Here is a 27,403-nt window from a genome sequence, read left to right on the forward strand (position 1 = left end):
CCATTCCCCAAGTCGGATCTTGGAAGAAGGAGGCAGGGATACCAGCCTGGGGCTTACTTCCCTTACTGCTCGCTGCCACCTGCCTGCTCGCTACTTTTCCAGGAAGGGCCTTGGGAGGCTTCACTGAGCCATCCCAGAGCTCCGTGAAGGCTTCCCCATTGGGAAACCCAACCTGCCACTCCTACGAGGCTCAGCACAGGTCTGCCAGAGCTTTTAGCTGCTAGGCAGCCTTTTCAGGAGCATTGCACCTCAGCCTCGCCTTGCCTAGCTCCCTTCTAAAGTTAGGAAATGGTGCTTTGCCCCTGAGACCTTGCAGAAGCACAGGCTGGGGCACTTTGTGTGGACTTGGTGGTAGGAAGACCCCAGGTGTCCATTCCTTCAAGTGGGGGTCCCTTCAAGCCTCTGACCATCTCCCACCCTGGGCAGTTGCCACATCTCATTGCAGGTGCCCAGGGTGGCCTTGACCCCCATCTCCCTGCCACCTTCAGGCCTGCACAAACCCCCCTTCCCCCCCCCTACTGACCTGGGAATGCTCACGGCTGTGCTGGCTGTCACTCCTTCATGCCCCATTGCTGGCTGAAGTTGGCCCTTTGGCAGCCCTGCTCTCTCCTGGTGACTCATTCTGGCTGGGAGACCCTCCAGGGAAGCCTCATTGCTCTGGCCATATTCAGGTGGGTGCTGGGTCAGTCAGAAGCATGTGCGCCACCACCATGTGATCGCTCTGGCCAGGGAAGGGAGAAGGTGTGAAGGGGAGGGGGCACTTGGCGAGCAGGGGGCCACAGCTGCTCTTTCAGCCTGAGATGCCAAGCTCGGCCCGCTCAGCTCCCAGGGACGTTTTCCCAGCTGGCTGCCAATTTATAAGCAGAAATTAACCATCTTCTTTTAAACTTTCCATTTCAATGAGAATTTAAGAAATTTTAGAAAAATTCTCATTGAAATGGAAAGTTTAAAAGAAGATGATTAATTTCTGTTTATAAAGGTCACATGGTGGCTGTGCGTGGGTTGCTGACTGACCCAGCGCCCACCCAAATGTGGCCAGTGCGGCGTGGCTACCCCAGAGAGTCCCCCAGCTGGGAAGGGGCACCAGGAGAAAACAGGGCCATCGAAGAGTCAACTGCAGCCAACAATGTGGCATGAAGCAGCAGCCTTCTAGGTCGATGGGGTGGCGGGGAGGTTGTGCAGGGCTGGAGGCAGCAGGGCGATGGGGGTCAAGGCCACCCTAGTGGCCAGTTTGGGCTCTGCTTGAAGGGACTCTTGAAAGAATGGGTGCAGGGGGGGGTCTTCCCGCTGCCAAGCCTGCACAAAGCGCCCCAGCCAGGGCTTCTGCAGGGTCCTGGGGGCAAAGTGCCACTTCCTAACTTCAGAAGGGAGCCAGGCAAAGTGAGGCTGAGCCGTGATGCTCCAAAAAGGCTGCATGGTGGGTGAGGTTCGAACCAAAGCCTCTCGTGGGATGGCGGGTTGGATTTCTCAGAAGGGAAGCTCTGGGACAGCTCAGCGAAGCCTCCTGAGGACCTTCCCAGGAAAGTGGCAAACAAATGGGCAGGCGGCAGTGAGCAATAAAGTATGCACAGCCTGCTCTCTGCCCAGTGACGCTGGCCTGGCCCAGCCAGGCCTTCACACACAAGGGCTGGCAGAGTGGAAATGGAATCCGGGAGGAGGAGACGTCAAAAAGGGGGACAGACCAACAGTGCCCAGCCACAGCTTTAAAAGGTTCAGAGCAGCAGAAAAACAGAGCTGGCCCCACTGAACCTTGCACGCCAATCATAGGTGTCAGGCTCTGAGAAAGCCCTCACTCATCAGCCGATCTCCCCCCATCTGTGTGTGTATCTTGCTCTCTCTGTTTTTGAGTCTCTTTTCTCCCTCTTTCGAAAAGCCGCAGCTGGGCCAAGCCAGCAAGCTCGCCTTGGGGCCCTTGCCAGCCATGGCAGAGGTTCCTTTCAGGCGGCCCTCCTTCTTCTCTTGCGACCCCCTGACTGGTTGTGGCAGGGCTGGGAGGGTGCATACGCACAGAGAGACCCCCTCTCAAGTGAGTGCCAAAGTGTAACAAAGGTATGTGTAGGGCAGTCGGCCACTCATTTAAGGAGGTCTTAGCAGGACTCAATGCAGGATGTGTGGCTTCCAAGGTGGCGCAGTGGTTAAATGCAGCACTGCAGGCTACTGCTAGATCAGCAGTTCAGCGGTTCAAATCTCACCGGCTCAGGGTTGACTCAGCCTTCCATCCTTCCGAGGTGGGTAAAATGAGGACCCAGATTGTTGGGGGCAATATGCTGACTCTCTGTAAACCGCTTAGAGAGGGCTGAAAGCCCTATGAAGCGGTATATAAGTCTACTGCTATTGCTATTGCTATTGCTATGCTGCACTAAGGCCCCAGCCATCACCTTGCGGTGTCCCCCCCCCCCCCCACAGCTCTTCAGCACAGAGGGCACAAGTTCCAGCCCGAAGTGGCAGGAAGCTAAGGCTGCCTTATGCACAAATGTGGCATGAAGGGAGCTACAAGGCCTCTTTGCTCCTGCACTAAGGCTCCGGCGACTATCCTCCTCTTCCCCTCCTCCTCCTCTCATGGGGGAAGAGGAATAACATGGCAAGGCGATGGCCAGAACCTTAGTGCAGGAGAGAAGCCGCATCCTTTTGCATCCTGCTAAGACCCTCCTTAAGTGAGCCCCACATGTGCCTTTGCTGCACTTTGCTGCTCACTTGAGAGGTGTCTCGCCATGTACGCTCACACTCCCAGCTGCAGCTAGATGGGGAGGGTGTGTTTGTGTGTGTGTGGGGGGGGGAATGGATCTCTTGCCACTGAGTGGAAAGCAAGGCTTCTTTACCAGCCACCCAGCAGGCAACACAGAAATTTTCGCCGGTTCTGTGGGCATGGCTAGGTGGGGAGGGCATATGACTGAGTGGGCATGGGCGTGAGTGATGTCAAGTTGGTCATGCCTACTCAGTCACAATTCCCCACTTAGCCATACCCATAGAACCAATAGTAAAATAATTTGAAACCCACCCCTGAATATTAGTCATATTTTATCATTTATATTTACCCTATAATATTTTAAACCTTATGCTGTTTTTAACAGTAGTACAGGTGTCTTTATTTCCGGCCAGGGTTTCCCAACCTTGATTTAAGATGTGTTGTAGATTTGGACTTCTACTTCCAAATTCCCTAACTGGCTAAAGAGTCCAGACTTCTTAAATTTACCTAGGTTGAGAAACACTGCTTCAGGCTTTCTATAATTTCAGATTCAAATCCAGTTGTTTAAGGCATCTAAGCTTTTCCCAGGTTCTATAGCTGCCAATACAATCTGAGTAAAAATACCACCACTTTAGTGAGGTCTTTTCAGGACTGCCACTTCTCCAGCTATGTTTCACTTGCTTTCAATCTGCCATAAGCAACAGTGGGAGGGAACTGCGGGGTGGGATAAGGAGAGGTAGTAGGAAAGGAATAGAAATTACTTGTGCCATTGTGTGAGAACTGCTGGCCATTCCAAAGTCACCTCATGGAATGCAGCACCACCTAACCTACCAAGCCAGGAGCTAGTAAAAGAATTTGTTTAAATATAATTGGACAGATCAAGATAAGCAAAGGGCAAGGAGAGAAGAAGGGAAAAGTTAAACACATGCTTTGTGGATGAAAATCTCAGATCTAACTTTGCCTCATTGTAGACACTTTGGCTTTAGTAAAGTTATGTTAATAATGGATCCGAGAACCTTTCTTTTCTAACTGACCTAGTTGGGACAGTTGACAAGTTCAAACAAATACTATTTTCACTTCTTATTGATTTTGAAATCAAATCCAAATTAGTGTAATCTCCTAGTTTCCACATAGTTTAAACATTCCTGTTTCTCCTATTCCAGCATGTACACAAACGAAACTAAACATCCCAATTTAGAACAATATGATAACTCGTGGTCCAAAGCAACATTTGGTTTTCTCTGCAGATCAATGAATAGTGATAGATGGTACTGTGTACTCAGCCTCATTCAGAACTTATTTTTTTAGATGTAGAAAACCTGTCCTTCATTTTTTTTTTGTCTTTGACGATTCCATGTTTATTTAGAAAACTGCTTAATTATGTTGTTTAGCTTGGAAATCTAATCTTGGTGTTTTTAGAATCTTTCGGTGTAATTTTTTTTCAATGAAACCACTTTTTTAAAGTATTTGAAAAAATAGTATGTATGAACTATAAATAAATAGCTACTATTTACAATACTAGCTAAAACAGTTTATTAGCACTTCTAAAACTTTTAGATAAAGCAAATGAAAATATAGATATAATAAAATGCATTTCATGCACATTTTTGTATTTGTGCAGAAGGAAAAGCATTAAACTCTAGTAAAGGTATCTGTACATAATTAGTATCTCTTACTATTATTGCCTCTTATTTTTATTTCAGAATATTTATTTAAATGTTTTATTGCTTGTTCCTTGTTTATGTGGCAATTCATTTTGTTGCGTTTTGTTTTAGAATCACAACTACTGCAGCTTGCATGATGGACTTGAGGAGATACCCATTAGATGAACAAAATTGTACGCTGGAAATAGAAAGCTGTACGTATTTCTATTAATTTCAGGTATATGAAATATGTTGTGCAAAATAGTTGCTTTAGTTTTGTTACTAATATTTATTTAATTTCTCATGCCCATTATATGCATAGAGTTCTTAATAGTTCAAAATCATTTATGCTCACTTCAGGTGTATTTCATATCATCAGCTTCTGTTTTTTTTATTTTCTGCAGTGGTCTGCAGTTCTGCAGCACTGTTTCATGATTATTCTTATTTTTTTAAAGAAATTTAAAGTATTCACATGAAATTACATTGACCCACTGGTGCTCAACAAAAAAAAAAAGCAAATGAGGTGATTGAAGCAATTTCTGGATCTATTGTTTAATATATAATGCCTTCAGCAATTATTGTAGTTAACAAACATTTTGAAAAAGAAAAAGTAGCTGGTACATCCAAAGAATTTCATTAATGACAATACAGAAATGCATATTGGTAGTTGGAAAGAGAAAGAAAATAACAGTAAGAAGCAATACCAACAGGGAAGAAATGGATGCTAGTGAAGACTAAAACTTTGACAAAAAAGATAATCACCGTATTTTTCAGAGTATAAGACACACCGGAGTATAAGACGCACCAAGGTTTTGAAGAGGCAAATTTTTTAAAAAGTAGGTAGGTAGATAGAGTGATAGAGAGGGAGAGAAAGAGAGAAAAATACATTAGATAGGTAGGGAGAGAGAGAGAGAGAGAGAGAGTAGGTAGGTACGTAGTTAGCAGTGACGTGCAGTCAGGGGAGGCAGGGGAGGCAGAGCCTCACCACTGTCATCACGAAAAGAAAAAAAATGTAAAAGGAAAAAGGCAAAAGCTGAGGTCAGGCTGAGCTAGTTGCTGCCAGAGTCACCGTGGATGACTCTGCTTAGTGCTTAACTGTTTAAAAAAGGTTCTAAAAAAGCACCTTCTACAGGAGGAGGCAGGAGAACAATGTGACACATCTAATCTGATTTTAGGCATTTTATGATCACTTGAGCAGAGTTAAGCAAGGGTTAAAAGCCAAAAAATTCCTGACGTAGATGAGGCACGTGGTTCTCCTGTCTCCTCCTGTAGAGGGCACTTTTTTAGAGGCTTTTTTTAAACTGTTAAGCAGAGTCATCCACAGTGACTCTGCAGCAACTAGCTCAGCCTGACCTCAGCTCTTGCCTTTTTTCTTTTACATTTTTTTTCTTTTCATTATGGCAGACAAGAGCAGAGTTGAAATCCTTTCTGAAACAGGTGGAAAAAGTATGTGTGGGTCGGAGGGAGGGGGAGGAATTCAAACTTCATCCTCCTCGTGTGGGGCTTTGGGCAAAGGCTGGAGGGAAGTGCTCTCCCTCCCCAAGTGTAGTTTGATTGCAGGCAGAGCCACATTGTCTTTTCAAACCTGTAATCAGTGAAACTGAGCTGGATCCTTCTGGGGCTGGGAGAAAGTGTGTGTGCTACAGTATGGCTCTTTGACTGGCTTCCTGCCTCCTCCTGTGGTCTCCATGACTCCCTCCAATCCAACTTTGTGTGTGTGTGTGTGTGTGTGTGTGTGTGTGTGTGTGTGCACGCGCGCTTGTTTGAGAGAGAGTTTGTTTGAGTGAGAGAGGGAAGGGGGTAGTAGGAGAGATCGTCCAATCCAACTTCTGTGTGTTTGTGTTTGTGTGTGTGTGTCTGGGTGTTTGAGAGAGGGGGAGAGAGGGAGGAAGGAGGGGAAGGGAGAAGAAAAAGAAAGAAGGAAACATTTTGCAAAGGAGAAAAACAAATGCTGTCACTTTAAATCGGAACTGAGCATGCCTCATTGCCATAAACCTCACCGCACGTCACTGGGAAGTAGATAGAGGGGGAGGGAGAGAGAAAGAGAAATACAGTAGATAGGTAGAGAGAGAGAGAGTAGGTAGGTAGGTAGGTAGATGTTTCCAGGTATATTTATCCATATGCTAGAGAAGGAAATCGCTGACAATCTGAAGCACCTAAGACTTTGTTTCTGCTGGCACAGCACTTGATCAATGTAATTCTCATTAATCAGTTAAAGGGCTTTCCAAAAAGGGGGTTGAACTCTGCAAACCTCCAAAAAATGGCCCATTTTTCCCGAAAATGGGCCTGTTTCTTTTAAAAGGCATGAATAACCTTGAGGGGCTTGCAGAGTGCTCCTGGGGGCGGGGCAAAAACGAGCAAAAAATGGCCCATTTTTCACAAAAACTGGCCCATGTTTTGTCAAAAAAATGTATGCATAGCCTTATGGAGGCTTATAGAGTGCTGCTGGGATCTGGGAGGACAAAAAAGGCCCGTTTGTTGCTCATTTCTGCCCTCCCCAGCTCCCAGGAGTTCTCTGAAAGCCTCCATAAGGCTCTGCACGACCATTTTGGAGCTTAGGGAGGCAAAAATGCTGTATTCAGAGTATAAGACACACCCAGATTTTCAGCCTCTTTTTTGAGGAAAAAAGGTGCGTCTTATACTCTGAAAAATAAAGTATATTTTAATTTATTCTGATATCGTTTATTGACCAATATAGTTTCCAGAACAGTTAAACCATTTAAGAAAACAAATGAATATTTTCAAAATAAAGATGGATCATACTCTCTGCATGTTATTGATCAGGACAAAAGAGAGAAGGAGGCAGTCAACACTTAACAATGTCATGGTTTTATAAATCTTTACTAAACACCAACAAATTGTTGAGAAGTACGGTAGTTTTATATTTCCTGCAGACTTATTGTAAATAATAAGGCAAGCACTGGGTCATCCATATTTATAACTGGCTGTAAAACCTGCTGGAAATTAAATCCCAAAGTCTCTGAATATGAGTTATCAATATCATACCTCTTCTGAATCTTGTTCTGAAGTAATGAATCAAATAATGCCACTGTTCATTATCATCAAGCCACTTCCATCATTTTTGCAAAGAAGAAAATCTTCAGAGGTTTTTATCAAATATAATAGAAAAGTATGATGACTATTAGAGATATTTTAATGGAAATTTTTGAAAGTAGCCGGAACTGATAGCAAAGAAACAAAGATAATCCCTGAGCTTGTCTGTTTGTATGGGTGGAGGTGGTCTTAGAAATTCTTCGGTTGGGCTGTTTATAAATGGTTCTTTAGCAGTTTCTTGATTGGGGTATTGTTTACTTGATAACTGTCAAAGAGCCATCAGTAAACAACCCAACAAAAGAACCTCTAAAACCACCCCCACCCAACAGACAGGCAAGTCATCAGAATATAAACTGATAGCAAACAGCACTGCTTACTAGCATTGATAATGTTACCTAGTTAGGGTAATGAAAGATCTGCAAGAAAACAAGCTCAGAGAGCACCAAGGACCCAACATTTCAACCCTGAGATACAAATATTCACCTTTATTGAAACAAAGATATGGATAGTATCTTTACATGGATTTTTTTGTGAAATGGAATTTTAATGGATCACTGCACTTATCCTTATGTTTAAGCTTTTTCCTAAGTATTGTACATCTGTGGCCTCATGTGAAAGAATGTTTTAAATGTAAAAGTTAAAATTAATGGGAAGTGTTCTTTTGTAAGTGAAGAAGACATATTGACAAACCTGTATATCCTGCCTATTCAGTATGAATATACAAAGATCGATTTTGATGAAGTCACTGACAAATTTGCAGTTAAAAGCTTGAAAAGAAAAACCATATTATTATTACTTACTGCTAGTGAATTACTAATATGTAGGTATAAGATATTTACTATTTATCTCCAAAATGCATTAATGTAATCAAAAAGTATCGATCCATTCTTTTCTGGTTATTTTTTATTATCCATTTTATTACATGGTTTTTATGTAAATGATTTTCCATATAGAGGGCATGTATGTAAAAAAAATGATCCATCCTAGATGTCATCTACACTGAATTTTCCTTGGTTAAATTCAAGTAAAGGTAAATAGGTTATACAATTTTGGAAACTTGATAACTGTATTAGATGTCACATTGTTAATGAGTATGGCAAGACAGCAATTCTGGGACAAGTTTGATCCCTTTTCAGATTCCTTAATAGCTAGACCAGTGGTGTCAAACTCAAGGCCCAGTGGCTGGATCTGGCCCATAGGGTGCTTAGATCTAGCCCACGGGACCGCCTTGGAAACAGTGAAGGACGAGCCCATGGTGCCTCTGCCAGCAAAACCAGAGCTCATAAGGGCCATATGTGCCCCCCTGAACTCCGTTTTCACTGGCAGAGGATTGCAGGAGGCTGTCCCAGCCAAAAACGTAGCTTGGGAGCTCGTTTTCATTGGCAGAGCACCCAGGCCATCACAGGCACCCCTGACATGAATGATGTCAAGATGGCCACGCCCACCCTGCCCATTCCCACCCCAGCTTCCCAAGGTGAAACACAAACCTGATGCAGCCTTCAATGAAATCGTGTTTGACACCTCTGAGCTAGACTAATAATTCAGTTAAAAGACAGAATTTGAGAACAATTTGGTTTTCATGTCCATGTTTTGGAAACATCGTTTTTCTTTTCCAGACTTAAAGAATTACATTACAATTCTTTTGAGATCTCCAGCCTTCTACATAACAGGCTCAACTATTTTACTAAAGGGTATAAAAATGTAGCAAAGACTATTGAAATATCATCCTAAGCAGAATGGTCTTCAGGTCTATCTATATCTGGAACTGATCTGGAGGTCCCCAAGTATTTTGTTGCAAAAATAGTCACCTGCATTACCTGACAAATGATCCGGATCAAACATCCTTTATTGCCATCCATACCTTCAATACGATTGTCAGTATCATTGTCCATTTTTACGGTATTACTCCATAATATATTTCTTACAGATTAATCATCCCATCCAATCATGATTTGTATAGTTGGCAACATATAGTTATAATAATATTGTGTATTCAACTGTTTGCATCAGTAAGACAGCATCACAAGCTCGTTTGGATAATTGATGTTATCATACATGGTGAAATGGTCGACATTTATCTCATTTTGTGAAATTATTTAGTTTTATCTCTTTTTAACTATCAATACCTTTACATTTATATGCATTATTATGCACAGTTTAAATTAGTTTTTCAAAATGAATTTTCACATTTTTATAATAGTCATGTAACACATATGTATTAGTTTCATGTGAAACAGCATGAGTTGTTGTCATGAAGTAAGGAGAAAAATTGGTCTGTTCCTCAAACAGTATCTCAGCCTATAACATGGTTTAGAATAGATATACACACATATTATTAATAATAATATTGGAGAATATATGCTTGATTCATAGAAAGTTTAGGAGTGGGAAATTTTATACTCTTCTTTAGGGCAGAATGAAAGTTTTAAGAAAAGTGAAGTTATCATATATTTTGAGAACAAGATACTAAAACATTTCTGCTTTATTTCCAGATGGATACACAACTGATGACATAGAATTTTATTGGAGAGGTGGAGATAATGCAGTTTCTGGAGTAGAAAGAATTGAGCTTCCGCAATTTTCTATTGTGGAATATAAACTTGTGTCCAAAAATGTTGTCTTTGCCACAGGCATGTATTTCCTAATTGTTGAATTTCCATTATTTCTAGCTCTCTAATGCATGCCTACATTTGGTGTTTATATAAGAGGTAATTAAAATGGAGGTAGTGCTAGTTCATTCTTTCTTTACAAATATTTTGTGTTACTGGGTCTGAAATGTTAAAATTGATAAGTTTGATGATTTTTAAATATAGAAAACAATATTTATATCAGAAACTATGTACAGGTAGTCCTCAACGTACGACAGTCCATTTAATGATCAAAGTTACAACAGCACTGAAAAAAGTGACTTATGTTCATTTTTCATAGTTATGACTGTTGCAGGATCCACTGTTCCCTCTGAGGTGCGCGGCCATGCGGCCACACACATGGCAAGTAAACATTGCGCAGCAGTTTCCCACTGCCGCGCAGTGTCGTTTGCTGGACACAGACTGCAGTCTCTGTACTCTGCAGAATGGCTGTGGAATTGTGAACAAAAACCCCTCCAGCTAAACAGGAGGTTTTTTTAAAGTTTGGGTGGAATTGGTGCGATTTATTATGCAGCTGCACCTGGGTGGCACCTCCTGATTCTCTGCTCTTTGGATCTTTCAACAAAACCCTTCCCCACCCTGCGCTGGGGGACTCACTTGCGTGCAAGCCGGCGCCCCAAACAGAGCTGGGTCCAGTCATCTCCTCCCTGCCTTTTCTTCCCTTTTTATGCCCTGTCTCGGACGTGCGGGCATGCATGCTGTGGACTTGCCCACTTAGACATCAAGGTTGCTGCATGCTTAGCTATGGCCGTATCTCCTCTTGTTTTTTCCCCTCCCTCTTACATGCCCCCTTGGTGCAGCGAGCTAACGCCGGTGAAAGGAGTGGGGTGGACTACATGGCACAACTGGGTAAATTATAAACCACAGATTTTAATCCTATTTAATTTTTAATGGTATCAAATTTAGGTATAAAGTGGCTTTACCTACTTTTTTTTCCTGGGCCTGCTAAATTCTGGTCCCTGGTGATACAATGAGTTAAATGCATTCTGGCCTGGATTTCCTATTGTGCAATTTGTGTCATGGACTTAATCATTTTAAATTCCATAAAATGCCAGTACACATCCTTTCTGCCAAGAGATCAGAAAAAATAATGCTTGAATCTTCTGATATTTAAATGATTTATAATGTTGTTTAGATATATAATTTGGATTACATTTGAAAGCTACACATTGATTAAATACTACGGAATACAATCCTGCGGCAGTTCTTCTTTCTTTTTTGGTTTTAGAAAAGAATAATTCCCTTTTTAGCCAGGCTTTTTGAATTAGATTAACACCAGTTTTTAAGTAGATTTCAATTTTAAAAATATCTGTTAGCTGCTTTGAATACCTTGAAGATGAAAAGATGGGGTACAAAACTTAAATAATAAAAAATTGTGCATTCATTTTGAAAAATAAATGCAATACTTGATTAATTTCATATCTTTATTTAAAATAGTTTTGTCATGGCATATGATTTTATTGACTCAGTTGGAAATGATGTGGATGTTGTATCTGATTCTGAGGTATATATAGTTAAGTAACATAACATATAGCATATAGTCCAAACTTGCTAGACTATTTAATTGATCTTACTACTTTAAAGGGGGAGAGTTTCATGATAAATTATTTTATTACATTTATGTTGCATTTATATATTATATTTATTACATTTATATTCTACATTATATATTTGTATTGTTATTTTAGTGTTTATTGTCAATTTTGATAGATATTATATTGATATATCAATACTGATTTTAGTCATACTAAATAACAATTACTGCTATTATTTATCAGCATTAAATATTTACAGTTTTTAATATTGAGTTAGTCATATTTTAGAATAATAGGATTATCTTTTAATAGGATAATTGGCAAAACCTAATTCAAATGTGATGGGTTGCATTCCAAAGGAATGTGAGGTTGCCTACAAAATGCCAGGACCCCGGCTGTTGGTGCCATGTCTCTCTCTAGCCAGTCTAACAATGTAAAAGCTGAGCAGAGAGCCTTTTTTTTCCAGTGTGAGTGGAAAAGTATAGTGGCACATTTTCATGCCTGGCTGAAACCTCGCTCGCAATCGGCGCTTGACGCTTGGAATGTTGCGCAAATGTCCAGCAGACGTGACAGCAGTTCAAACTGTTGCTCTCTTAGGTGCTCAGGCATGAAACTGTGCAGCTCAAACACTATACTTTTCCGCTCACACTGAGAAAAAATTAGAGAGAACATTGGCAGGATCCCCATAATTATGTGATCAAAATTCAAATGCTATGCAACTGATTAATATTTATGACTATTGCTATGTCCTGGGTCATGTGATCACTTCTGAGACCTTCTGAGAAGCAAAATCAATGGAGAAGCCAGATTCACTTAACAACTGGGTTACTAACTTATCAACTGCAATGATTCACTTAACAACTGAGGCAGGAAAGGTTGTAAAATGGGGAAAAACTCACCTAACAAGTGTCTGAACAACAGAAATCTTGGGCTAAATTGTGGTCATAAATCAAGGACTACCTATAGTATGTGACTTAGAAAATTAGTTGGGTCAAGAGACTTCCAATCTAATAAAATATTTTAATGGGAAATTCTAAAAAAAAAATACCTTAATAGAAATGTATGCTCTAATTAAGCTGCAGGTAATAGATTATTATTACTAATAGGTATAGATTATTATAATAGGGACATGGAGATGGGCACCATTTCCTAGAGTCAGAAACGACTAGCACATATATGCGAGAGGAACCTTTACCTTTACCTAATAGATTATAAAAATCAGTCAGCAGTATGGGTGATAAAATTATGGGGTTATAATGTATTTTGAACAGAGAGCAGAAACTCGGAAGAGCTTTCCAGAACAAGTTATTTGTCCTGAGTCAAGCTATCATTCAAATTATTCATAATTAAAACAGTTTGAGAAATATCACTATAGTATTTATTATGCTAATTGAAAGCATTAATATTTTATTATACTGTATTATACTAAGATCAATAATGATGATGATAGCCAGTGCCACATAATTAATCAAATATTATTTATTGAGTTAAAATATTTAATACTAATATTTGGGTTTTAATAATAGCCTATATTACATTTTTTCTGCACAAAATTTCAATTTATGGGCTACCCTATTCTTATTTTGGGGAGTGATAGGTTCTGCTAACAATTTTGTAATATGTTTAGTATATTTTGATTATATTTTAAATATCATGTGAGTAATTTAAATGTATGATTTTTAGATAGAAAGTAAAACTATTCCAACTTATATTATCATTAAGAAAATATATGAGAACTTAATGCCTATCTATTTTTTATTAGGTGCCTATCCAAGACTATCATTGAGTTTTAAGTTGAAGAGGAATATTGGATACTTTATTCTTCAGACCTACATGCCCTCAGTATTGATTACCATTTTATCATGGGTATCCTTCTGGATAAATTATGATGCATCAGCAGCAAGAGTGGCTCTTGGTATGAAATGGTGATGAGTAGGACATTACTTCATTTGCAATATCAAATATCAATTACTAGAATTTGCAACATATTAATAGGTCAATATCATTTATATAAATATTGTATTAGTTTGGATTGATTCAGTAATGGTTCATCTTAAATATATAACCATTTTAATAAAATCTGTTAACTGAACTCTCCAAATGGAGCTTAGTTTCCTTATTACTCTAGGAATTGTATTCAAGAACGAACTTTAGATTGTAGATTGTAGTACCCTAAATTTAAATTTAAGGACAATTTAAATTTGAAGGAAGAATGCAAAGATAGTAGAATAAAAAGGGGCATGCCTTCTTTTTCTAATCAATCTTTCCCTTAGGGGCCTCTGATTTACTCGATGACACAATTGATGAAAGTCTGCTTAAGGCCAAGTCTTTAAAGCCAGCATTGTGAGAGAGAGTAACTCTCCACTTCTGAAAATGCTGGTCAAAGTGCCTTAAGGCAGGTAGCTTCTGGATTTACTGTACTATAGCTTCAACTTACCCTGGAGGATACTCAGCATCCACCAAGGGGGATTCAAGTTGGACAGCTTTTACACGTACAAAAGGATTGTTCAGAACATCAGCTGGAGACATTAGTTTAAAGACTTTTAGTATTAACTTTCTCAATTTGTGAGATTGCCAGCAGTATTCCAAGCTTCTCACTATTTTTAATAGCAATAGTGCATGTATCTAAATCACACATGAATACTACTTTTTGATTATATATTTCAGGAAAAATGTTACAGCTATGAAGTCTTTCTGTGAGAATTGTATTGGTACTTGAGACATTTCTGTTATTTTTCCAGGAAATCAGGATTCCCCTAGGCTTCATTAATTTCAAATATTTGGTGCTCTGTGTGTTTGTGTGTGTGTGTGTGTGTGTGTGTGTCTTCCTCCCTCCCTTCCTTTCTCCCTTTCTATCTCTTATTTTAAAAGATTTCTTGCCTTGCAAGTGTTGCTGAGGGCTTTGTATACTGTTAATTCCTGCTTATTTGAGTGTGGGCTGCTAGAACGGGATGTGTCCTAGACTTTTTGATTACGTCTTTGCTTTTTGCTACCTGTTTTGGTTTGTAAATATGGTTTATTTCTAAGTGTCTATTAATGGCTGATTTGTTTGAATGTCAAGCTTCGAAGAATTCTCATTTTCTCATTTAATATTTTTGGATTTGGATTGGTCTAGGATACAACTTCTCAATTGAAATTTTGATTGATTCTATCCATGTGTGGTATGATTAAAAAGTTTTCATCATGTCTTCTAACTCCTAGTTAATCTTCATTGGTGAGCTCTACTAATCTTCTGTCCTGGCTGGTATGTAGATGACATCTTCAACATAGTAAAAGAGGAATGAGTAGAGCAGAGAAGAATTCTTTATTGGCCAAGTTTGATTGGACTCACAGGAAATTTGTCTCCAGTGCATAAGCTATCAGTGTACATAAAGGCAATATGTGATAAATCATGATCATAGTCATCATAAAAATACATTCATCACAAATCATAAGATACAACACTTAGTGATAGTCATAGGATACTAAATAAGCAATGAACATAAATCATACTAGGATACTAAGTAAACAATATAATTATAAGATACAAGCAACACAGTTATAGTCAAAAAAAGATAAGGAGATAGGTAATAGGAAAGATGAGAAGAATAATACAGCCTTACTAGATCGTTGACAGTGTTGTGGGAATTAGTTGTTTAGCTGAGTGATGGCATAAGGGGGGCGGGGGAGGCTGTCCTTGTGTTTAGTTGTTCTGGCATGCAGTGCCCTATAGTGTTATTTTGAGGGTAGACGTTGAAACAGTTTATGTCCAGGTTGTGAGGGTTCTGTAGCTATTTTCACAGCCCCCTTTTTGACTCGTGCAGTATACAGGTCCTCACTAGAAGGCAGGCAGGTAGCAATTGGTGTTTTTTTCTGCAGTTCTAATTATCTGTTGAAATCCATGTCTCTGTTGTTTGGTTGCTGTGCCAAATTAGACAGTTATAAAATATAAATGACAGACTCAATAATTTCTCTGTAGAACTGTATCAGCAGCTCTGGCAGTCTGAGCTTTCTGATTTGGCACAGAAAGAACATTCTTTTTTAATGACATTTTTGATGTTAGGTGTCCATTTTAAGCCTTGAGATATTATAGAACCTAGAAACTTGAAGGTCTCTACTGTTGATACTGTGTTGTCTACTATTGTAAGAAGTAGTAGTATAGGAGAGTTTCTCCTAAAATCTACTATCATTTCTACAGTTTTCAGTGTGTTCGGTTCAAGATTGTTCCGGCTGCACCACAAGGCTAATGCAGATTTGTCATTGTCTCGAATGCTACCAATCACTATTGTGTCATCTGCAAACTTCAGTACTTCAACAGAGGGCTCATTTGAGATATAGTCATTGGTATATAGAGAGGAGAGGAGAGGAGAGAGCACTGTGGGGTGGGGGGGCTATGTTAATTGTACAGGTATCTGATGTTATTTTGCCTAGCTTCACTTGCTGCTTCCTGTCTGTCAGGAAGCTTATGTTCCACTTACAAATGTGGTCAGGCACAGATGGCTGATTTTGTTTAGTTAGAAGAATACCTGGAATGATGGTATTGAATGCCAAGCTGAAGTCTACAAAAAGGACCCTTGCATAGGTCCTTGGACATTCAAGATGTTGTAGGATGTAGTGAAGAGCCATATTAACAGCATCATCTGCCAATCTGTTTGCAAGGGGTCTAACGGTGAATCCATGATGGTTTTCAGGTGGGCCACCACTAATCTTTCAAACATTTTTATAATTACGTATGTCAGAGCAACCTGTCTGTAGTCATTCAGTTCCTTGATGGAGAGTTTCTGCAGCACTAGAATGATAATAGAGAATACTCATTAAACAATCAACTTCTTCAAAAGAATAAAATTCATAAAGAAACAAGAAAACAACAACATTCTACTTGTCCTGGTTATCAGCAAATGAAACAAGGTCAAATTAGAAATACAATTCTATCAAAAAAAAACCACAAACACCAACCAAATGCTCCACTATCCACTCCAACCAAGTGCTTCACTACTTTCTACAAAAGCAGCTGTGTAGGAACATTATACAGATTAGGACAAATGTATTGCAGCAACCCAGAACACATGAAATAGGAAACAGACCACCCATCCAATAACTTCCAACAAAATGGATACTCAGTTTTGTCAAAAATTATCTGATGATTCAACTCTACAGCACAATCAACACAAGCTATGAAAAAAACAACACTACCATACATTAAAAACATCTCAGAAACAATCAACAGACTACTAACCACATTTCTGCATTATTGTAGCACACAAATCAACTAAAACCCTCCAAAATATCTTAAGTAAACCAAAAGATCCAGCATCTCAAAAGAGGAGTCATCTACAACATACAGTGTAAGGACCATAATACCCACTATTTATTTATTCGTAAAATTTATTGGCCGCCCATCTTACCTCAAGGTAACTCTAGGCAGTTTACAATCATAAAAAGTAAAAATTGTATAAGCTAAAAGACTATGTAGGAATAGACAGGCAGAAGGCAAGCAGATCATATCCATAAACAGTGACATCAACTAGCAATCAGAACACATAACAAAAGTTTTTAATCTCACAACACATGAGCAACTTCAACCACAGCCCATCAACACTGCCAGGCATCTTCTCTTACAATACTGAGTTGGGTAATGGAGCATCTGCAAGCAAGCAACTAAGCTCAGAGAGCACCAAGGACTCTAGTTCAACCCTGAGCTACATATATTTTCTTCTGTTAGATAGAATGTTGTCTCTCTTGCAGTTTTACTTAGTTTTTTTTTTTATTACTGAAAAACTCTTGGAAATTACTTCCAAAGTAAGTTAGAAAAATAATGCAAAAAGTTACTGATTTTTGTTTTTCATTCTTTTTAGGTATTACAACTGTGCTTACTATGACAACTATCAACACTCATCTCAGAGAGACTTTACCTAAGATTCCATATGTCAAAGCCATTGATATGTATCTTATGGGCTGCTTTGTATTTGTCTTCTTGGCCTTACTTGAATATGCCTTTGTCAACTATATCTTCTTTGGAAAGGGCCCTCAAAGGCAGAAGAAACTTGCTGAAAAGACAGCCAAGGCAAACAATGATCGTTCTAAGTTTGAAAGCAACCGGGTAGGATTTTTCGTATCTTCTACAAGTCTGTCTTATTTTCAGCTTCAAGGGATAGTTCCAATCAATGGAATTAAGTATTATTATCTTTCTAATTGGATTGCATATTATATATAAAGCATAGTCATCAGCACCACTTTATATTCATTACAGTTTATCAATATAAAATATATAGCATATACCAGAATGCAGTAAGCACAAAAATTCCTAAAAACAGTGTACACATTTAAAAAACTTCAAAATCACAATATTGAAAAATAATCACAGGAATTTGTCTTTTCATCATTGGTCTTAGTATAGTTTTCCTTCCTTCCTTCCTTCCTTCCTTCCTTCCTTCCTTCCTTCCTTCCTTCCTTCCTTATTTCTTTCTTTCTTTCCTTTCTTCCTTCCTACTTTTCTTCCTTCTTTCCGCCCACAACTCTGGGTTGATCACAGAATAAAAAGAAATAATATGTGATCAGATAGTGAATATTAAGAATATTTCTCTTAAGCTCTTATGTTTTCTGAAGCAATTGAAACTTCTTTTGTCAAAAAGAAGAAAAATGTCAGAGAGACTAGTTCTACTTATTTTACATTACTTAGCACAGCAGAATAATAAGAAGTAGAATTCCTTGATATTTTGTTTTTGCAATTGCATTTATAAGTACTATTATAATAACATTAACAGGAAAGGACAGCTCTAAAAGTAGGAATATTTAATATGCATTTTAATAGTTGACATTAATGCAAACTAAACCTTGTATATATTATTAAAAATTAATATTTCTTCAATTAAAACATAAATTTGAATATAGTACTAAAATTATACATAGCGCATAATTTGAATTATTTTAAGAAAAATATGTACAAATGTATATATTAAGAAAAATATATACAAAAATTATTATATTAGGAGATCTGCAACATGATTTTTTTTGGACTTAAAAGGTGCAATTTAATGCAGACAAAAATGAGCTTGGTTTTTAAAAGTGAGAACATATATGAAATTAAAAGTTTTACATAATACTAATTTTGATTGATGCAGTAATGTTAATTATGTACTTACATTCATTTATTTACTAAATTGGTAAAAAAAGATGCACAGAATTTGAGTATAAGAAAGTGGGAAATTTGGAGACAATTACATCCAAAACATATGCAGTAAGAAAATATACGTTGTGTACGAATGAGCTTTACAATTTCCAGAGCTACAAATTTTCTAATTTAAGATTGGAAATGCACTTGTACATATGCACACCTAAAATCACTTATTTGTACACCATATACAGTGTACTACTAAAATTCTTATATCTTTTTGTAACCTTTAATTGGGCAAAATTGGAAGCTATAGAGCAACAATTGTTGAATCAAATGGGCTAACTTACAGAATGTGGGAATGACATTTGGGAAAGTTGTAGCCATTTAAGCATCATCAAGCCTTTCAACTACACTTCTCAGAAACTCATAGTTTGTGTGATACAAGGAAAGACAAGCTCTTTCCTGTCTCTCTTTCTGGTCCCTACACCACAGGGGCCCAACAGATAAGTGAAGATCAGCTGGTTTGAAACCAAGGCTTAAATTTGGAATCTCTTAATTGCACTGGATCATGAGGGAAGGACAAGGAAGGATGCCTATTGGTGAAATAGGTTTAGCTGGAAGCAATTATGGTTGACAGGTGAATTTTCTTTTGGAACATGCCAGGATAACTAGTGGGGAGATGTTATTCTCACAATCCACACAATTTCTTTGTGTTCCCCCTCCTACACACAGTAAAGTGGGATGAAAAAAATCTAGTATGTATATAAACCTTGCTCCAGTGGTGAAATTATTATTTTTTACTACTAGTTCTATGGGTGTGGCTTGGTGGGCATGGCAGGGAAAGGATACTTCAAAATCTCATTCCCTGCCATGCCCACCAAACCACACCCTCAGAACCAGTAGTTTAAAAAAAAATCACTCCAGGGGAAGGATATTGCATTCTCATCCCACTCTGGGGTCAGCCAGAAGTGGTATTTGCCGATTCTACTCAAAATTTCCACTACCGGTTTTCCAAAACCTGTCAGAATCTGCTGAATTTCACCCCTGCCTTGCTCTCTCTTTCCCCTGCCTTGCTCTCTGTCTTGTTTCATGGTGACAAACAAAAAGTCTGGTTTGCCAGTCAAGTTATTATCTGGTTGCTTTCCTGCTACTAATGGCAGAAAGAAATAAAAAAATCCATTTTCTGACAATCATCTGCTAGTGAGAACACTAGATCTTTCTTGCTCTAAATATCACACCTTTTATGGTTGTTTGCCCCTTGTGACCTGCCATCAGAGACTGACCACTTACTATCTCAAGGCTCAACTGCAAACCTAGGAATCTTTATGCCATATAAAGAGATAAGTTTAAGTAGAAAAGAAATCTAATTTAAAGAAGTATTTAAATTAATAGTAAAACTCTGTGCATTATTTGTTTTCTAACTGATTTCTAGTAAATGTTGATCATCTAAAAACAGTTGAAAAAAAGTTGAGGTAAAAATATGATTATATTATTTTAAGGGCATTTTATTATCATTTAAATTTTGGAAAAAGTAACCCTGCCATATTCTGAGATAATTACCAATTCATAAGAAATCCAGATAGGTACTGCCCCAATATAGTAATTCATTTCTATTGAAAGAAATTGATTTCTATTGAAAGAAATCTTCTGAAGAAGATGATACTGTATTTACCTTACTTTTTAACATAAGAAACATGTTCCATTGTGAAGCATTAAAGACATTAAAGACAAAATCTAATTTCAGACTTTGTCTCTAATTTGAATGAATTTGAATCTAGATTCATAATTTGGAACTAGATTGTTAGATCTCTACTCTCTTCATTTCTTCAAAGTTTTATGTAATTTTTGAGCCCCTAGGTTCTTTAATTAAGAGCTATGAAATATAAATCAAGTCAAATTACTGTTGTGGGATGTATTTGTCAACCAAGATAAATCAAGACTGGCAAATAATATGACTGACCTCAGGGAGTCAACCCATGATAAGCCTTTGGTCCATTGGTGTGTGTGTTTGTGTTTGTGTTTGTGTGTGTGTGTGTGTGTGTGTGTGTGTATTAATAGCGAATAATCTTGAAAGCCATATGCTATGTCCAGAATCTGCTAAGAAACAAATGAGAAGGACTGGTCATTATGGAAGATTGATCATTGGACTTATATTCAAGAGGATTCATTTTATATTTTACTGTTAACATTTTTCCCTTTCTATTATCTCCTGATTGTTTTGGGTCTACATGTTGATTAATTAAGAGGAGGCTGTTTATGTTTTAGATTGGAGGGTTTTTTTCTTTTTTCCTTTTTCCCACTTTCCATTTTTAATGTGATTTCTTTTTCATTTCTATAGGTCATTTTCAGTTGTGTATTAATATTTCTCAGGATTCTGAGGATTCAGATAGCCTATGCATTCATATAAAGAAATTAGAGATCATATTAAAAAACAAGAAACCGAAATTGGTAAATCAGATATATACAGTATATTTTGGTGAAATCCTAATAAAAACTGCTGCTTTAAAACAATCCAATTATGTAGTTTTAATAATCCATTAGAAAAAGTCAATATTTGTAATATTAACAAAACTTTGGTAACAATAGTTTCAGCTTTTTTTTCTATTAAATATAGTTTATCAGATAGTTTGCAAATGCATATCAGTAGCCCTTTCCTGTTCCGTATAATGCTTATTTTTTATTTGTATTGCATGTTAGCAACTAATAACACTTATTAAATACTAAACAATATTCATTAAAATTGGTCTTCTGAGTTTTAAAAAATTAATGCAGAGTGCAAGGACATTTCTAAAAATATAACAGGTTAACTTTTATCTTTTGCATTTGTACATCTTTGGTTGCATTTTCTATTACTCTAAAAAAAAAAAAATTACTATTAAGAGATTGAGGATAAAGTGTTTGAGTTCAAAATCTACCAAACAATGGCAAAATCAGAAATAAAGCATGACTAGATTACACTGTTTGAGGCAAAACTTCCAAAGTATATAATGAAAAAGGTAACAAGTGTAAATAGATATACTGCAATGGACTGTAGTTACGTGTGCTTATAAAGCTCTGTTTTGGCAGCAGTCTGAATGAAAAGTACAAGAATTAATATGAACAAAATCTGCTTTTCAGCAGCTCATTGAGAAAAAATATCAATTTAAGAAAAACACATTATTGAACATTTATTGACTTAGGCAAAATATATAAATAAAAAGACTAGAATCAAAGCTTTATGGGAGTATGGAGATGGCAACTTGCTGACTCTGGTAAGGGTATGTGTAGCATTCATGAGATTAAGAGTATTGTGTTGTTCTGTTATAATATAAGAATATTGATGTTTTATGAAGAACAGTCACAGGAAATGGGTCTTTCTAGTCTAGAGAAAAGATAGGCTAGAGGTGACATGATAGCATTGATAGCAGTGTTTCATTATTTGAAGGGCAGCCACAAAGAAGAGGTGGTCAACCTATTTTCCAAAACACTAAAAGGCAAGAGAAGAAACAATGGATGGACATTTATCAATGAGAGTAGCAACCTAGAATGAAGGAGAAATTTCCTGCCAGTGAGAATAATTAACCAGTGAAACAGCTTGTCTTCAGAAGTTGTAGGTGCTCCACCACTGGAGGCTTTTAGGAAGAGACTAGACAGCTATTGTTTTGAAATGGTACAGGGTTTCCTGCTTGAACAGAGGGTTGGACTAGAAAAGTGGTCTCCAACCTTGGCAACTTTAAGGCTTGGAACTCTGGGAGTTGAAGTTGCCAAGGTTGGAGACCACTGGACTAGAAGACCTCCAAGGTCCCTTCCAACTCTATTATATATTGTACAGTATATTGTTGTTTAATATATTTATGGATTATTGTATAAGTTGAGTTCATGACTAATTTGCACCAAATGTTAAACAGATTGTATGATGCAATGAAGAGTATAAGATTAAAATTTGGGATTGGCTTTCTAAAGTGAAAGGTTTTTAAAAAAACTGGTATGTATCTGGAAATCTCATCAATAAACACATAGTGTTTCTTTGCAATATTATCTGTGCTCATATTTTCCTAAGCAGAATCTTTGTATTGCACTCAGCATCAATCTGTAACAGGAACTTCAATTAGAATGTGTTCATTAACACAATTCTGTTACATAAAAGCCAAATGCTAATCACAAGTGAGCGTAATCTGAAGTGGGTGAAAAGCCAAACTTCCATAACATCTAGAATATGTAGATTTTTATGAGATTCATTAAATGAAGACAATTTATCACTGAGCAAATTTATATAATGATGTGTTGTTGAAATTCAGGAACATATTCTAAAGCAATCAGTACATCAGTGATTGCTAGAGTTTAAGTTATTGAAAAGTAACATAGGTTCTGATTCTGTAGTACCTAAGCCATTAATTCTTCACTAATAAAAAATTAAATAATGAACTAAATGCCTTCTAGAAATTCTTTGCCAAAATAGAGTAAGGGGTTGAGAATTCATGAATACTTACTTACTTACTTACTTACTTACTTACTTACTTACTTACTTACTTACTATATGTGGATCATGAGTGGGTTTCAAATTTTTTTACTACCGGTTCGGTGAGTGTGGCTAGATGGGGGGCATGTGATTGGCCAACTTGATGTCACTTACACACACACAGTCACATGACCCTCTCACCAAGCCATGCCCACCGAAACAGTGGTGAAAAGTTTTGACAAGGGTGTGTGTGTGCCAGGCCAGGGCTCTTTTACTACCTTTTTTGGATCCTCAGAGTGCATGATCAGGGCAGCATGCTGCTCTGAAAAGCCAGCTGGCTTCCACATGTGGTTGGCGGCTGAAGCGGTCCAGATGCAGTGAGCACTGCAGGGCCAGGAAGCGCTGCCAGAGTTGGTCCAGGGAGAAGCTCCACGGGCAGCCCAGCATGCCAAAGAGGTCCACACAAGGCTCCGGTGGCTGCAAAACATGGCACAAGAGACAGAAGCCCCGGAAACCAGTGGGGCCCCTCACCTACAGTAGCAGCAGTGTCCGGCTGCCTGGGATTGGGCCCACCACGAGGCTTTTGCATGCATCGCCCACCATCATATCTTCTCTGGCAGCCGGGTGCCCCACCCCTCTCTGCTTAGCAGGAGCTTTTTGCTGTCCTGCTCAGGAGACAGAGTCTGGGGAAGAAGGAAATGGTGGTCTAATTGCAGTGTGAGGGATCCCCGGGCTGAGCAGGGAAGCTTTTGCCAGCTGCTTTGCCTGCCCAGGAGTTTAAGAGGAAAAAAAATCCAACAAAACAGCCTCACTGAAGCTAAAGGAGCGCCTGCAAACTACCCAATACGAAAAAAAAAGCTTTTGTCCTCCCTGGCCCCCAGGAACCCTCTGCAGGCTTCAGCAGGGCTAGAGGAAGGCAAAAGTGCTCCTGTTTTTATGAAAAATGGGCGCAAAATGGAAATGGAAAGGCATTTTTGCCTTTCCCCAGCCTTGCTGAAGCCTGTAAAGTGCTGGGATGCCCGCGCAGCTTCTCCCTGGCCAGCTCTGGCATTGCTTTCTAGCCCTGCACCGCTCACTGCACCTGGACTGCTTCAGCCGCCGACCACAGGTGACTTGCAAAGCAGTTCTCAAACAGAATGACATGGGTGTGGCACACCAAGAGCTGCCGCTTCTTTGCAACAGCTGAGGACTTCTTCCACTTGGAGCTTCAAGCTGCGGGGAGGGGAGGCGGCTGCATTGGGGGGCTCCTTCCCTCAGTGGTTCATTTTCTTACTTCTAGTTGGCTACACCAGCTTTGTCCTTAAAGGCTGCTGCTCCGCATCTTTTGATCTTTCTCGGGTATGGAGAAAAGTGACCTGTGAAGGGACTGAACCTGCTGCTGAACTTGGAAGCTGAGAGGCTTCTTTTCCACCCAGCGCCCAAAAGACCTCCATCTTTGTGCATGGGCAGCTTTCTTCTCACTGGCTGAAGGCCAGCAGCTTGGTGGGAAAGAAGCCTCCAATCCTCTGGCACTCAAAGAGGCAGCTGGGCGGCTTCTTTGTCAGCCAGCTGCTTCCCAGCTCCAGGCAGCTTGCAGTCCAACGGATGCAAGCAGCGACCAGCGGACCGGTTCGGGGGCATGGGCAGCCTGCTGGTACTACTGGTTTGGAGAGCCAGCCCCAATTTTTACTACAGGTTCTACCGAACCGGTCTGAACCAGTAGGAATCCACCTTTGATGTGGATAAATATAGCTAGTCCAAGATTTTTACCACATTGGCATTTGATTGTAGATTTGTAAATGGTTACACAAATTTGAGCTGCAAATCTTTGCTGTTTCATGCTATGGCAGTGTGGAAGATGACTAACATTAGAGCTTTGCAAGGATTGCTATAATTCATTTGCACCTAGATCCTGAGCTTCAGAATTGGCTAATGTGGCTTAAATTGACTCAGTGAATACTTAACTAAAGCTCATTCAAAAGCATCAATTGGATGAAAACCAGAACTCTGTAAAGTAAAAAGTAAAGTCATCTCTATGTTATTGCGTTAGATCTCCTAAATCAATGCCAGGTGGATTTTTTTTAAAAAAAATATAGCATATTATATTTAATATTATGCAAAATATATGCACTGTATTTTAATAGAATAGCTTTAGAATCTTTGAAATGATCCTTAATATTACTGTCATATTAAATACAGAATAAAAATGGAACGAAATATTTTGGGCAATATGAATTATCTCCTAGTATATGAGACCATCAAAAGTATGATATTCGTGCTGAGTGTGCAAGTAAAGACTTTTGATATCTAACCCTTTTGGGGGAAAAAACAACTAATGATTTTGTTATTGTCTTTGGTGAGATAAAGTGATACCTAATGTCTACTTCATTAATACCTCAGTGTTATAGTAGCTTTCTAGAACAAACCAAGATCAATATACAGTAAAGCTTCAGTAAAACTTTTAAACATTGTTAGTTATCATATTCTTAAGTAACAAAGAGCATTTTTCACTTCAGTGGCAATTGAAATTTTTTAAAGAATCCTTTTTTTAATTTCCAGCAAAGCTGAACTCTACAGCTGGCAACTTTCAAAATAGCTATACAAATCTTCCCAAAGATATTGATTTTTTAATAATTATAAAAAATGTTTTATATGTCCTTCTGCACCCTTTGAAGCTCTTTCAAAGGCTATTCTTAATATATATTCTAAATAAAAGAGAAAAACAGATATCAGCTCACTGAAGACAAGAGAATGCTAAGGTAAGGTGACCAGATGTCCCGATTTCAGCGGGATAATCACGCTTTATAACAATTTGTCCCACGTCCTGGGCCGTTTTAAAAAAGTCACGATTTTCTGGCTTCATGTTGAAAGCCCAGTGGATTTGCTTAAGAAATCCTAATCGGGGCAAGACAAAAGACACTCTGTCTAACCTCTCTCTCTCTCTCTGTCTCAGTACTTTCATTGAAGATATTAAAACATTAAAGCAAGAAAACAGACCTCTCCCCCCCACGCCCCTTTTACCTCATTTTATAAGAAAAAAATGACCTAGTACCATAGAGCTCCAGGAAATGGCTAGAGAGGTCACGAGTGTTACTTCCTGGATTTTCTGGAGGGGAGGGGCACGGAGGTTGGAGGTCTGCTCCAAAATGGTGGCAAAGTTTCTTTGAAAAATATTTCCCTGACTAATTTCACCATTTCAATTTGCTCAGTTCTTTGTATTAACATCTACATCATTCTGGGTTGACTTGTAGTGCAAGCCTGCTGGTAAGTGAGCTGGGTTTTTTCTTTTATTTTTTTAATGTATTTTAAAATAATATTTTATTTATTGTGCATAGGATTTTTTAAAATTCTGTGTGGATTCTTTTTTTAAATTGTCTTAGACTATTTAAAAAAAGATTCTATCCAAAATAAATTGAAGTGAAACCATGTTTAAAAATTCTATGTGCAATACTTTGAAATATATTATGCATAGGAAGAATAGTTTGAAATGTTTTACTTCAATTTATTGTGTGGATTCTTTTTTTAAATTGTGTTAGGCTATTTAAAAAAAGATTCTATCCAAAATACAAAATACCAGCTGCAGTTATTCACTTAAGAACTGTGGCAAGAAAGGTGGTATAATGGGCTTAGTGACCAAAGTTACAATGGCATTGAAAAAAGTGACTGATGACCATTTTTCACACTTAGCGACCATTTCCACACTTAGCAACCATTGCAGCATCCTCATGGTCACACGATCAAAATTTTGATGTTTGGCCAACAGATTCATATTTATGATGGTTTCAGTGTCCTGGGGTCATGTAATCACCTTTTGACAAAGTCAAATGGGGAAACCAGATTCACTTATGTTACTAACTTATCAGCTGCAGTTATTCACTTAAGAACTCTGGCCAGAAAGGTGGTATAGTGACCAAAGTTACAATGGCATTGTAAAAAGTGACTGATGACCATTTTTCACACTTAGCGACCATTTTCACACTTAGCGACCATTGCAGCATCCTCATGATCACGTGATCAAAATTTTGATGTTTGGCAACAGTTATAATTTATATTTGTAAATTGTAGTTATGTTGAAATTTTAAAAAAATTACAATACTATTTTTGCGTTGTATGAAAATTTTTGTTGCTCCATATAAAATTTTTAATCAACCCCACCCTCTGGTCAAAGGTGTCCCTCTTTACCAATCTGAAAATCTGGTCACCTTATGCTAAGGGTTGAAGCTGTTCAACTCTTAATATGTCTCAGTCTTTTCCAACGTGAGGCTATACATTCTACAAGGAAATGTGATTAACATACTTGATTGAGACAATAATATAGAAAGAAAGT

The 27,403-nt window shown here is 38.3% G+C and overlaps 1 protein-coding gene across 2 annotated transcripts in view; it reads left to right on the forward strand.

The window, feature by feature from the left end:
• Positions 1–27,403, forward strand: part of GABRB3 (gamma-aminobutyric acid type A receptor subunit beta3) — a 149,390-nt gene that overhangs the window by 113,739 nt on the left and 8,248 nt on the right. The window contains exons 5-8 of one of the 2 annotated variants that reach the window (XM_032226658.1): positions 4,462–4,544; positions 9,876–10,013; positions 13,329–13,481; positions 17,401–17,645. In XM_032226658.1, coding sequence (XP_032082549.1) covers positions 4,462–4,544; positions 9,876–10,013; positions 13,329–13,481; positions 17,401–17,645 — 619 coding nt within the window. Of the gene's footprint in view, positions 1–4,461; positions 4,545–9,875; positions 10,014–13,328; positions 13,482–17,400; positions 17,658–27,403 lie in introns of both variants that reach the window. The other variant, XM_032226659.1, reaches the window with a different exon arrangement.

Source organism: Thamnophis elegans, chromosome 11, assembly GCF_009769535.1.
Source record: "Thamnophis elegans isolate rThaEle1 chromosome 11, rThaEle1.pri, whole genome shotgun sequence".
NCBI classification, from domain to species: Eukaryota; Metazoa; Chordata; class Lepidosauria; order Squamata; family Colubridae; genus Thamnophis; species Thamnophis elegans.